The 13,346-nt window shown below is 49.4% G+C and overlaps 1 protein-coding gene across 4 annotated transcripts; it reads right to left on the bottom strand.

The window, feature by feature from the left end:
- Positions 1–1,845: 1,845 nt before the first annotated feature.
- On the bottom strand, positions 1,846–13,097 carry Flywch2 (FLYWCH family member 2). Of its 4 annotated transcripts, none has more exons than XM_004864685.4 (3): positions 12,898–13,097; positions 4,850–5,262; positions 1,846–2,515 (listed from the first exon to the last, which is right to left on the bottom strand). In XM_004864685.4, exons 2-3 carry the CDS (start codon positions 5,163–5,165, stop codon positions 2,424–2,426), a joined length of 408 nt encoding a protein of 135 aa, XP_004864742.1. In that variant the 5' UTR covers positions 5,166–5,262; positions 12,898–13,097; the 3' UTR covers positions 1,846–2,423. The 4 variants fall into 4 exon arrangements, with proteins under 4 accessions (XP_004864742.1, XP_004864745.1, XP_004864744.1 ...); XM_004864688.3 differs by lacking the exon at positions 12,898–13,097 and adding an exon at positions 7,145–7,294; XM_004864687.3 differs by lacking the exon at positions 12,898–13,097 and adding an exon at positions 7,138–7,285.
- Positions 13,098–13,346: the final 249 nt, after the last annotated feature.

Here is a 13,346-nt window from a genome sequence, read left to right as displayed (position 1 = left end):
TTGAATGTAAACTAGTACAGCCACTATGGAAATCAGTATGGAAAATCCTCAAAAGACTAAAATTAGAGGGCTGGGGATTTAGTTCAGTGGCACCATGCCTGCTTTACAAGTGCAGGGTCCCAAGTTTGATCACTGTAACCAGAAAAACAAAAAACAACTAAAACTAGAAATTCCATTTGAACAAGCTATTCTCCTAGGTATCTTCCTGAAAGAGTTAAATACATCACATTACAGTGATACATGCAAAGCCATTTTTATAGCAGCAAATTCATAATAGCTAAGTCTTGGAAGAAGCCTATATGTCCATCAACAGATGAATGGATAAAGAAAATGTGGTATTTATACAGAATAGAGTACTATTCTATAAAGGATAAATGAGGGCTGGGGATTTAGCTCAGTGATTCCCCCACTTGCCTCACAAGCTCAAGGTCCTGAGTTCAATCCCCAGTACCAAAAAAAAAAAAAAAGAAAGAAGGGTAAACAAGTCATTTTTAGGAAAATGGATGCACCTTGAGATTATAATGTTAAGTGAAAATAATTAGACATGCAAGTTTAAATATCACATGGTGAGAAACCCAGGGTAAAAATAAAGAACAAAATAAAAGATAGATAAGAAGTAGGGAGATAGTTCATTCTCAAAGGGGAAGAGGTGGAGGAAGAGGGAAGGGAGGGAAGGGACAAGGGATGAAAAAAAAGGAACTAGAATGTGCTGTGTGTATATGTAGCAACTCCACACAAGGAATGATTTTTTTTTTTTGGTGCCGGGGATTGAACTCAGGACCTTGCGCTTTCGAGACAGGTACTGGAACCACTGAGCTAAATCCCTGGCCCACACACAAGGAATGTAAATATTATGTACTGCAAATGTACACACACACACACAAAAGGCTGGGTGTGGTGGCAGACACCTGTAATCCCAGCACTCAGGAGGCTGAGGCAGGAGGATCTAAAGTTTGAGTCCAGTCTGAGCAATTTACTGAGACCTTGTCCCCACCCCCATCCCCCCCAAAAGACTGAGGAAGTAGCGTAGTGTGAAAGTCCTAGATTCAGTCCCCCAGTACCACAAAAACAAACACAAATCACCACAGGATCTCTATATCCTACATTTTTAAAATAAGGCTTATTTGTGTCCAGACACAGTTTTCTTTTTTAAATCTTTTTTCTTTGTTTTCTTTATTCTTTATTTTCAGAGGCAGTTTTCAAAGAATAAGGGCCATGAGGTGAAGGGACTGGAGGAAGATGACCATTGCCATTGCCTCCTCTCCAATAGAGGCAGCATCTGTGGGCCTGGGAGGGCTTGGGTTCCTCAGAATCTCCAGAGCCTCCAGACCTCCTGGAAAAAAGCTGAGGGTCTTCTTTGTCCTTATGCCAGGATCCTCTGCAGACCACTGTGAGCTGCAGGCTCACCCCTTCCTCAGAACATCCTGGAGCCACCATTTTCAGTAGGGGGCTTTGGGCCCGGGAGCCATCAGCCTGGAAAGCTTCCTGGAGAAGGCCAGGGAGGCAGTGACCCAGGGGCATCCTGGGAGAACTAAGCAAGAGGGAGTCTGAGGCCTCCTGGGAACAGACCCTTGGAAGGAAGGATCAGGCAGTGGCCAAGGACTGAGGCCCAGGGCAGAGCTGTCCCTTCTTTCAGGCCAAGGGCTCCAGGAGGGGAACTTCAGGAACTCATCTTATGGTCAGTGGCTGGTTTTGCAGGGTGAGGGGGCCCAGGGCAGTGAGGTCTGGGGGTTGGCAACCCCAGGAGAGTCATGGCCCATACCAGTAGCTCTGATGAAGGGCCTCAGAGTAGTGAAGTTGGAGCCAGGTCTCCTGGAATGTTTTTGTTTTGAGACAGGGTCTTACTTTTGAGACTTTTTTTTTTTGTATGGGGGATTGAACTCAGGACCTTGCACCTGCAAGGCAGGCAGCGGAACCACTTAGCTAAATCCCTGGCCCGAGACAGAGTTTTGAGACAGAGTTCAGGCTGCCCTTGAACTCACTATGTAGCCCAGGCTGGCCTCGAACTCATGGCAATCCTTCTGCCTTAGCCTCTGAGTGCTGGGATTACAGGCTTACACCACCATGTCCAGCTTCCTGGAACGTTTAAACCTGTCTATCTATGATGGAAAATACCATACAAGCTTTTATTCTTTTGAATTTTTTTTTCTGGTTACAAAAGTAACTAACTTACATTTGATCTAAAATTATATATAGGGCCAGGGATTCAGCTCAGTGGTATCGCACCTGCCTTGAAAGTGCAAGGTCCTGAGTTAGATCCCCAGTATCACCAAACCAAACCAAACAATACACACACACACACACACACGCACACGGTTGAGTGTGAAGAACCTGTTAATGAAGGGTCTGGGGAAGCCCTGTGGTCAGCAGAACCCTCAGCCCAGTCAGATGCAGCTAGCACTTGGCTCCCCTAGTTGCTAAGGTTACAGGGAACTGCTGGGCGCTGCAGTGGAATCTTCCCTGTGCCCCACGGGTGCTGCCCCTGTTAATCTGCAGTCTTCCTTGCCGTCTGCATCTGTAAGAGAGGCAGTGTGGGTCAGGTTGGTGGCAAAGGACAAGGGAGGGATATCCTGGGGCCTGCCTGGAACCCCCACCATGGACTCGCTCTAGTACACAGCCAGGTCAGGGGACATTCTTGGGCCAGAAGCCTGTGCTGTGGATTTAGAGAAATAATTGTGACTCCAAGGACACTACTCCCTAAGGCTGCCAACCCAGGGATACAAAGGCCACTAAAATCATATCTAAGAAACTCTTAGGAACTCAAGAGGAAGCTGCTGCCTCCCCTACTCCCTGGCTGGAGGCAGGGCAGAGATGGGGTAGTCTGCAGGGTAGGAGGCTTGGAGGGGACAGTGTATGCCTAGTGTCTGTCCCAGTCTCCCACAGGTCTGGGGACCACAACCTCTACCTGGACTGGCAGGAGCTGGGGGGTAGCAGTCTCTGGAGTGCTCACAGTGACAGCTGGCAGGCTCCAGAGGGGCTTGAGGCTGGGGAGTGGGAGGGTCCCTCTGATGCCCAGCACTGTCCCCAGGCATGGGAACCTCAGCAGGACATGGAGGCTGGGGATGTATGTGTCCTTTGGGTCCCCTGAGAGCTCTGAAGCTCTCAGGAAATCCCCATATCAGGTGTCTTAGGGTCTCACTCAGGGGTAAGCAATGGGGCCATGACCTCTATGACCTCAGGCCACTTTCCCTAAATTTCCATGGATGAAGCCCCCCTGCTGCCCAGTTAACTGATGGGGACCCCAGAGTCACCCTCCTCTCCTTGTGCTTGGCTTCCAGCTGGGTAATCTGGCTAAGCCCCAGGGGATCACCATTCAGAGGCACCAAACCAGGGCCCAGGACCATAGCTTTTATTGTCCCCATCTCCTCAGGGCATGACAAATCCTACTTCAAGCTGAGGAGACACACCAGCTCATCTTCCCACCCACTGGATACCGCCCAAGGCACTCCACACATAGAACTGCAGACAGAGTCAACAGAGACATTCACAGGGACAGCCACCCACCCACTGGACATGCCCAGAAATGGTCACAACACATGCACACTCTCCAGTCAGCCTGGAGAGTCTATCTGGCCAGATATCAGGAAACTTCCTGCTCCAGGGAGGTCTTGCCTGGTGCCCTTCACTGGGTCTCCCAGGTACTGGTGGCCTGGGACTCTCCTCCCAGCCCCAGTGACATTGAGAGCCACATAAACTGACAGGTGGATCCTCCTTGTCCAAAGAGCATCCCAGCACTCTGGCTTCTGCAAGTGCATCCTGTGGCCACCAGCTCCTAGCCCCTCACTTCCCCCTGCATAGTCCCCCAGCTTCCTCCACATCAGCAGCCCAGGCTCAGCCCCTCACCTCTCTCCTCTGTTCCTGTGGTACTCAGAGGACACTCACTGTCCCCATTTGCCTCCAGCCCATTTCTTTTGTGGCTGGGCTCCTGACTTCCATGTCACTGCTTTGTGGAAACAAGAACCTGCATCCTGAGCTAGCTGCATAAAAAGGAGCAACACGTGCTCTTTGCTGCCACCACCTACACTGTCATACTCCCGCCACAGTGGGATCAGTACAACCGAGGTACAGAGTTCCTCAGTGGAGGAGTGGGTGGGAAGAGGTGGTGGTGCTAAAGATGCCCTGTCACCCCATCACTCCAAATCCAGGCCAGTGAGCTTGCCCAGTTACTGCCTGCCCTTTGCAGTCAACCTGCAGCTATTAAGGCCCAGGAGCCTGAGCTGTACTGCTGGGAGGCTCCAGGAAGGGTGAGGCTGGAGCAGAAGAAGCAAGTAGAGGAAGCAGCCTAGAGAGGCGGGCACAAGGCCATGGGGCCTAGGGCAGGTCCCTGTCTAGTCCCAAAGCCCAGTGGGAACACAGCTTCTGCTCAGGAGATGCAGACAAAGGGCCGAGAGCAGGAATGCAGGGGTGGTCTGCACTGGCCATGCATTAGTTCTAGAGCACATGGAAGGAGTTCATGAGCCCAGGCCTCTGGAGACACAGCCTGTAACCTTAGCCCACGAGCAACTAGCAGCCCCAGCACCAGCATTGGTGACAGCCCCATCTCAAACTCCTGCATGGAGCAAAACATGTGAGCAGCACAGAGTGGGGAATGGACTTGGAGGGGACAGGGAGACCTTGCAGGACTGGAAGGGGCCAAATCAGGGTCCTGGGCCCCTTCAAGGGATGGTGGGCCTATACCCATAAGCCCTGTGCCATCTGCCTCCTGCACATGCCCAGAGGAATTAGGGGAGCCAGGAGGGTCAGAACAGAGGGAACAGCAGGGACCTAGAGCAGGACCCAGCTGTGTGGGCAGCTCTGACAGGAACCAGGTTGTCCCTGGTAGGGGCTAGTAGGGCTCCCATATCCTCACCTGGGTCCAGCTTGCTGTGTTTTGGCTCAGGCTCCTGGGGGGCTGCCTTGATAGCCCGTTCAGCCTCTGGGTGGGTCTTGAGGAGGGCCTTGGCCAAGGTGGCAGGGCCTGGTGCCCCCAGGGACATGACACAGTGCACCCCCTTGCGCTTGGCTCCAGCCACCTTGGTGCTGTCTTTGGAGGCTGTGAGTAGGACCAGTTTGGAGAATTTCCTGGGGTTTCTAGGGACTGCTGGGACAACATCCATGCCAGGCTTTAGTGATGGTTCCAGGTCACTCTTCAGGCTCTCTTGCTCACTAGATGTGGGCAGGGGCATCCTGGGACCCTCAGGCTGGACCTAAGGCCACTCAGCCCCAGCAGAAGTATTCCTTGTCCTTCTCCTTGGCCAGGAATCAGCTAGTCTGGGCTCTGTCCTAAGAGAAGAGGCAAAAACCTGGTCAGTGGAGGAGCCCTTGGGCCTGGGGCTTATGGACCTGGGGCTTATGGACCTGGGCGAGCCAGGCATGGTGGTGCACACCTGTAATCCCAACATTTAGGAGTATGAGGCAGGAGGATTGCTATGAGTTTGAGGCCAGCCAGGGCTACATAAGGGAACCATCTCAAAAAACCAAAAATATGCTGGGTATGGTGGCGCATGCCTGTAGTCCTAGCACTTGGGAGGCTGAGACAAGAGGCAAAAACAAACAAACAAACAAACAAACAAACAAATGAAATGAACCTGGGTTGGAGCTGGGCCAAATGGTCTGCCTCAATGCTCCTGGGGCTGGGAGGCTGGGGAGAGACCTGAAGGAAGGAACTAGGGGCCCTGGTTGCTTCTTCTCTGCTGTTCCTCTCCTGGGGCCTTAGGGACATTGCCTCCCCACCCAGCCTCACCTTCCATTTGTGAACTGGGGCCAGTAAACACCCCTCTCCAGGGGCTGGCAAGAGACAATGCACTAATACTTGACCTTCTCTGTGCCCAGCACAGAGGCGATGCCCTCAGCTGCTCTTCCCTTTAACCTCCAGCTCCTGGGCTATAATCAGGCCATTCTTCTTCTTTTGTTTTTTTTGACAAAGTCTCACCATGCATTTCAGGGTGGCCTTGAACGCACTATGTAGCTCAAGCTGGCTTTGAACTCATACCGATTTTCCTGCCTCAGCCTCTCGAATGCTGGGATTACACGCATGCACCACCAAACCCAGTTTAAGCAGGCCATTCTTATGAACCCAAGCACTTTACAGATGCTTGCCAGGGTAGAGACATTCAGAGCTGTCCCCACACAGCATCTGAGGTACCTCATTTGTATCATTAGAAACTGGTATTCCTGAGCCTGGGGCATGGAAGACAGGTCAGTTAATGGCCCCTCCCAGAATGGCTGCCGTCCTTCACCTTGTGGCTAGAGCAGCTGAGGGACAGATGCCTGCTGATGCTGTAAAACCATAGCACTGAGGGTTGGCCCTGGCAGTGGTACTTCCTGAGCTCACAGACAGCTGTGTGCCATCCCAGCCTGGGATTGCTCAAATTGCCCTTGGGTCTGAGCTGGTCGCCATCTGGTGACATCTGGCCTGGAGAAGCTTGTATTGTGGGCCACCAGCCACAGGGCCCTGGGGCCTGGGTGCTGCAGCTTCAGTGTAGGGTGGCTCTTCTGTCTTAAGGGGGACTGGGTAATGGGCAGTTGGTGGGGCCTTTCCTACCCTCCAGCATCAGCCCTGAAACAAGATGCAGGCTGGGCAGACACCCAGCCTCACCCCAGACCCCGGCAGGGCCAAGGCCCCCAGGTGCCTACTTGCCCACTTGGGCCTGTTTCCCACACTGTTTCCCTCACTGTTATCTTTGGCCCCCCTGATAAACCTGGCATGAAGGGTCCACGCCCAGCACCACAGTTTGCCAAAGCCCCATCTTCCTTTAAAGGAGGCCAAGAAGTAGGCTCTCGGGAGCTAGGGTGTCTTGTCCTTTGAGTGCATCCTGTGACTAAGCAGCTAAACATAACCACTGAATAAAAGGAGAGACCTCCTACCAAGATGCATCATGTAAAGGTACAAGATCCCAATGATGAATGTAACTGTATCATATATCTAAAATGTACCAATAAACTTAATTTTAAAAACTGCCTAGAAAATTGTCTCCATCACTGAATAAACAAGGTATGGCTGAATATGATTTAAAAAAAAAAAAAAAAAAGCAGAGACCTCCTCAGAGGTGAAGCCCCTACCTAGGCGCTCATTTTCTCCACCTGTGGGCACACAATCCACAGGCCACGGCAGATTATCCACCTTGCTCCACCCGTGCCCAGCCCATTTTGCCTCACCAGTGACCTTGGGTGCCAGAGTCCAGAGGATCAACTCTCAGCAAAGACTCAGCGGGCGCCTCCTGGGCAGAAGAGTGACAGCCAGAAGCCCTGCCCACAGATGCTCTGTTTCCTGATAGCTGATTGGCCCCAGAGCATGTCCCTCCACCGGCAGTCCAGCCCTCGGCGCCTGGTCTCAACACTGTCTGGGTTGAATGGGGGATCTCTTCACCCTGCTTTCTTCTTACATATGGTACCTGCCAGTCCCTAGCTGTCTGCGTCTTGGGACTCCAAAAATAATGTGGCTTCTTGTTCAGCCACCATGCAATTCCCACGGGAGAGGAAGTGGGTCCCCAGACTGGGGCTGTCTCCTGAGTCTGGGTGGGCCTGGCATCCAGCTGCTCTCTCTGCTGTGCTCCCAGCCCTGCTGCCGGGCCAAAAGAACAGGAAGAAAGGGTCCTTTGAGACGTCAGGCTCGTCTCAAAGTAAGAGATCAAATCCTAAGGTAAGGGATAAAATGGACCTAAATTGTTGACTAAGTCTCCAAAGAAATATCAAGAAAATTAGAGCACCATAATAGCCTAAAACACAGTAAGTGATGAATAAATTGTAGCTAGCAGCAGCTCCAAATCTTTTTTTTTTCTAAATCTTGATTTAAAACTTCCTGGCACATTCAAATAGAAAGCATCTCCAGAAAGGCAGGGACCCTGGGGCCTACACACAGGCATCAGCAGGGGTGGCTTCTTTGTGGGGAGGCCTCAGCCAGCTGGATCTCAGTACCAAGCCCATACAGATCCCATGGCTCAGGGTGGAGTGTAGCTCAGCGGTAGAGTGTTTGCTTAGCACACACCAGACCTTGGGTTTGAGCCTCACATGACGAAATAAACAAAAACCAGATTCAAAAGCTCTTCCCAGAGGATCCAGAATACGCATATATGGATTTTTCCTTTAGGATCATCATTCAAGTAATAATGTAAAACCCCAATTTAAAACTTGTATAAAAAAAACACAACTTGTTGTACAAGCTACTTTCCATCCAATGGTTACCAACCATAGTCTTGCACAATACATAACTCCTGTAAATTGCTGCAGGCAAGAGTGGAGATGGAACATGTTGAAAATTTTATTATTATATTGAAAGAAATAATGTAGAATAAATTAAAATTAAATAAAATAGCAAATATCCACAACCCCAGCATTCTATCACCAACTACTTTTATTTCTGCCTTCTTGTTATGCATTTTCCTCATAGTCACAAAAAAGCTTTAAAATAACTATACTTCCTGTTTTCTTTCTATTCTGTGTGTGTGTGTGTGTGTGTGTGTGTGTGTGTGTGCGTGCGCGCGTGACTGGGGATTAAACCCAGAGCCTCCATAGTAAACTACATCCACAGGCCTTTCATTATTTTTAAAAATTTGAGTTGAGATAGGTTCTCACTAAATCATTAAATTGCCCAGGCTGGGCTTGAAACTTGCAATTCTCCTGCCTCAATCTCCCAGAGTGCTGGGATTTCAGGCCAAAACACTTTAATCTACATTAGGGGGTGAAGGATACACAATTTAAATCTTAAGCAACATTATTCTATATGGCCACAAGAGGGAGATGTTGTTCCTTAAAATGAAAAGCTTTTCAGGAAAATCAAATGCATCCCATTTTTTTCCCAAGGCAAAAAGAAAAAGGGGTCTTAAAATATTTATATTTGGTTTTACAAAAAAGTATTAGTCAGAAAGTCCAATGAACAAATTTACCAAATACTATCTTTTCTAGACTAAACAACTAGGGATCTTTTCCAAAATGACTAACTCAGCTCTGCGGTCCTACATACCTCCCCCAGACACTCCTCCCTCCTCCACTCCTGTCACATCTGCTGAGTACTTGTCAACTTTATTTAACCTGGTCCTCACTTTAAAATGGTGTTTTCTAGTCTGTTTTCTTTTTCTTTTCTTTTTTTTTTGGTGGCAGCGGTGGGATACATCTAGTCCGTTTTCAATGAATGATGTTAATGCACTAAAGTCAACTAGGAAGTAATTAACAAAATTTTAACAGTAGTAAGAATGAATGATTTCAAATTACAATGTCCATGAACTCACTTTTTTTTTTTTTTTTTTTTGAGATAGGGTCAGTTCAGATTGGTCCTGAATTCACTTTATAGCCCAGTCTGGCCTCGAACGTGCAGCAATCCTCCTGTCTCTGACTTTCAAGTGCTGGGATTACAGCTACATTCCCAGCCCCCCACTTTTTTTTTTTAAATTTTGAGACAGTAAATTGCCCAGGCTTGGCTTGAACATAGATCCTCCTGCTTAAGCCTCCCAGAGTGCTGGGATTACAGGCAGCTTAAATTTTAAAAGATATGATACATGTATTCACAAGATACTTTTTTTATTAGTCCATTGCTTGATGAAAAAGAGTCCCTACTCCTGCGCACTCAATGTCACATAAAAAAATGAAGATTAATATGTGTCTGAGAGTGTAGCTCAGTCGTAGAATTCATGTTTAGCATGTATGAGGCCCTGGGTTTGATCCCCAGCACTGCTACGTAATTTTATTTATTTAAAAAGATTAATATTAACTACTAGAATAAAGGAGCTAGGTGTGGTGGCACACGCTTGTAATCCCAGCACTCAGGAGGCTGAGGCAGGAGGATTGCTGTGAGTTTGAGGCCAGCCTGGGCTACATAGTGAGTTCAAGGCCAGCCAGAACTCATAGTAAGACCCTGTCTCAAAACACCAAAAAAAAAAAAAAAAGTATCTGAACTACTAGAATAAAGAAATGAATAAAATTAAATATTTAAAAATTTTGTTTCAAACTGTAGACACAACAGAAAAGAAAGAAAGAAGAGACCCAGAGACCTCTGGTGGCCTGGTGAGAGGCAGAGGAGCAGGGTGCCTTTCCTCCCAGCCCTCCTGCCATATCCAGCACATATGTGACCTGAGTCAGGGGCACATCCTACAGCATCAGCCCGACCTCCCTTCCAAGGGTCACCACCATCCCTGTTCTGCCCTTCGGAGACGGTGGCTGTGGGCACAGGGTGAATGGCCCCTAGGACTGCACAGCTGCTAAGAGCCAGAACTTGAACCCATGTCTGGCTGGCCCAGAGCCAGTGCACCTTTCCATGCCCCAGAGCAGCGATGCTGAAGTAAGCAACAACATGGCTCTGAAGAAAACTGCACAGAGCTGGGGACATACATGCCTTTGAAGTCAGTGGCCAGGATCACAACCTAAGAGTAAAATAAATACCCACAAGATCAAAATGGTATTTAAAAAATGACATAGATGAATGTTGGAGAAGGGACAAATCTTCCCTAAGAAGATCCCATACAATACAAGTAGACACTTCCCCTTTAGGATTGTCCCTCCCCTCCCGATTGTCACCTGACTTAGTGACTTGTTTCTAAAAATAGCAACCCTGCACTGGGAGCACCTGGCAGACACTGGCTCATCCAGGTGACCAAGGTTAACGTCATCTGGGTCGAGTTGTGGCCCTAGGTGCCCTAGTAAGATGTGACCAGAAGAGTATCCTGGCTCTGTGGGATCCATCCCCCTAAAGCTATCACCCCAGCTAATCATGAGAAAACCTCAGACTGCCCCACCTCAAACAGGAAAGTCTACAAAATGTCTGGGCAGGACTCTTCAAAACTGTCAAGGTCATCAAAGCCAAGACTGGAGACTTGCCACAGATCGGAGGGGCCTAAGGAAAAGGGATGACTAATGCAATGTGGGATTCCAGAACACATTTTGGAACAGAAAAAAGGACAGCAGTGAAAACCGTGGGAACATAAGGGAGCGGGGAGATGGGGAACAAAAAAGAAGGAAGATGTATCATGTACTGGTACAAATTCCCTATGATGAATGTGATCATTATGTATATCTAAAATGTACCAATAAATTTTGCACAACAAAGTGTACAGTTTAGTGGTATTGTGTGGGCTGGGGGTGTAGCTCATGGTAGAGCATCCTATAGGAAAGGTGGTTAAAAAAAAAGAAAGAGTTTGTGTTTTAACCAACAAGAAAGTTAAAACCAACCCATAAAAGCTGGGTGTGGTAGCACATGCCTGTAATCCCCGCTCTCGGGAGCTGACGCAGGAAGATGATAAATTGGAGCGCTGGGTAAGTCAGTGACTTTGTGAGACCCAGTCTCCAAGGGGGGTGGGGAGGAATGTGGCTCAGTGTGAAGGCCTTCAGTTCACTTCTCAGTACACAAAAAAATTGTTTTATATACTTTTTTTTTTTTTTTGAGATAGGATCTTGCTAGCGGAAGCAGAAGAGTCTGAAAGAGAGTGAGAGTGAGAAAGAGAGGACAGCGAGACAGATGTAACAATGGAAGCAGGGTCCACTAGAAGAGGCTTTGAAGGAAGGGATCACAAGCCAAGGAGTGCAGGTTGCTCCCACAAGAGGCAAGGAAACAATTCTCTTCTAGCGCCTCAGGAAGAAAGGCAGTCCTACCCACATCTTGATTTTAACCCCATGACCTCTGATAAGATAATAAAGTTACATTGAGGGCAGGGATTTAGCCCAGTGGTGCCGCTGCCTGCCTCGTGAGCACAAGGTCCCGAGTTCGATCCCCAGTACCAAAAAAAAAAAAAAAAGATGTGTATGCATATGTACCAACTCCCCACAGGAATGTTATCATTATGTACTGCAAACATGCACCAATAAAAATAAAATATTAACTAAAAAATAGTTGTTATTTTAAGCCACCAAATTTGTGATTTTTTTTTTGGTGCCGGGGATCAAACTCAGGACCTTGTGCTTTCGAGGCAGGTATGGTGCCACTGAGCTAAATCCCTGGCCCTGATGATTTCTTATGGTAGCTATAGGAAGATAGTACAAGGTCCAATACTTGTATCAATGAGGTTTTAGAAGCCTGGAAACTCACCTGATACCTTAGATGGGTCAACAGAATTATCTTCCTATGCACCAGAGAGAGATACTAATGTCCACTGATACCTGTGTCCTCAGCCACCAGGACAAATGCTTTACCCTCTCTCAGCAAGTTTCACTTGTGTAATGGGAATTGGGGTGAATTTAGCAGAGGTTGTTAAGAGAAGAAGGGTAAAGTAGTTTGCACAGTTCGGGGAATAGGGACAGCTGCTCTTCATATCGATGCAGTGCGTGCGTGCGTGGAGAGCTGTTACTGCTGCTGGTGGGATGATGTGACACTTGGGTGTGCAGGGCATAGCCTCACAGGGAGATTTAAGAACACAGCTGTGACAACTCTTCTCCCCAAAGAAGGTCAGGAACTGTCCTCTGTAGAATGCAGGGCAGAGCTTCCCCAAAGTGAGAATTTCAGTTAGGGCGCCTCCTTTCCCCAAGCTCCATGGCTCAGAATTTTATTCTCCTCTTCCCCTACCCAGTGGTACTGTGCTCAAATGGCCCCGACCTCCCGTCCCTCTCCTACCAAAGCCACAGCCTCCTGGCTGAGCCTCCGGGGTGTCTCCTCTCTCTCCAGATCTCAGGCCTCCAACTCGCTGCCATATGCAGGGACCTCGGGATTCAAAGACTGGAGGGGACTGGGGTGGGTGCTGGATGGGCGCTTACAGCATGGGGCAGGCATGCTCATGGGAAGGCAGGTGATGTGGGGCTCCCCGCTTTGGGGGTGTCAGGCTGTCTTAGGGTTGAGGGGTGGCGAGGAAAAAGGAGGTGGATCATGGGTGGCCGACACGGAGGTGGCTTGACCCCGGGGCGCAGGGCCAGGGACCCTTCCAGCATCATCCCCTGCGACCCAAGCAGAGGACATCAGTCTGCTCAGGACCCTCCCCGCCCAAGGGGGCCCGTCCTCACCGACGGCAGCTGGGCCTTCCCTCTCCGGCGACAGAGCCTCGGCGGGTCCCTCGGCTTTTGAAGGGGTGCCCAGCCTCCGCTCCCGCCGTCACCTCAAACTGAGGTCACAGTACGAGCAAGCGCAGCACGGCCTCAGGGGCCCACTCCTTGGTGGATTCCGCTTCTCCGAATTTTCCAGGAGAGATTTTCGAGCCGAGTTGACGGCCCGACCAATCGGCGTGCAGGGGCGGGGCCATAAAAAAACCAAAATGTGAAGGTGCCAGGGAGGTAGCTTGGTGGCGCCGCGCCTGTCTGGCAAGCGCAAGGTCTTCGGTTCGATCGCCGGTACCGAAAAAAACAAAAACCAAACCAAACCAAACCAAAACAAAGTTAGGGTGACGGGGACAGTACTGAATTGGGTGTCATCGCGGAAGGGTGGAGCATCTGGGGGACCAACGGCCTGGATTCAG

The sequence above is a fragment of the Heterocephalus glaber genome, unplaced genomic scaffold (assembly GCF_053883595.1).
Source record: "Heterocephalus glaber isolate CG9 unplaced genomic scaffold, H.glaber_assembly_v1.0 deba00001781, whole genome shotgun sequence".
NCBI lineage: Eukaryota > Metazoa > Chordata > Mammalia > Rodentia > Bathyergidae > Heterocephalus > Heterocephalus glaber.
Note: the sequence above shows the minus strand (reverse complement) of the source record. Positions and strands in the feature narration are given on the sequence as shown.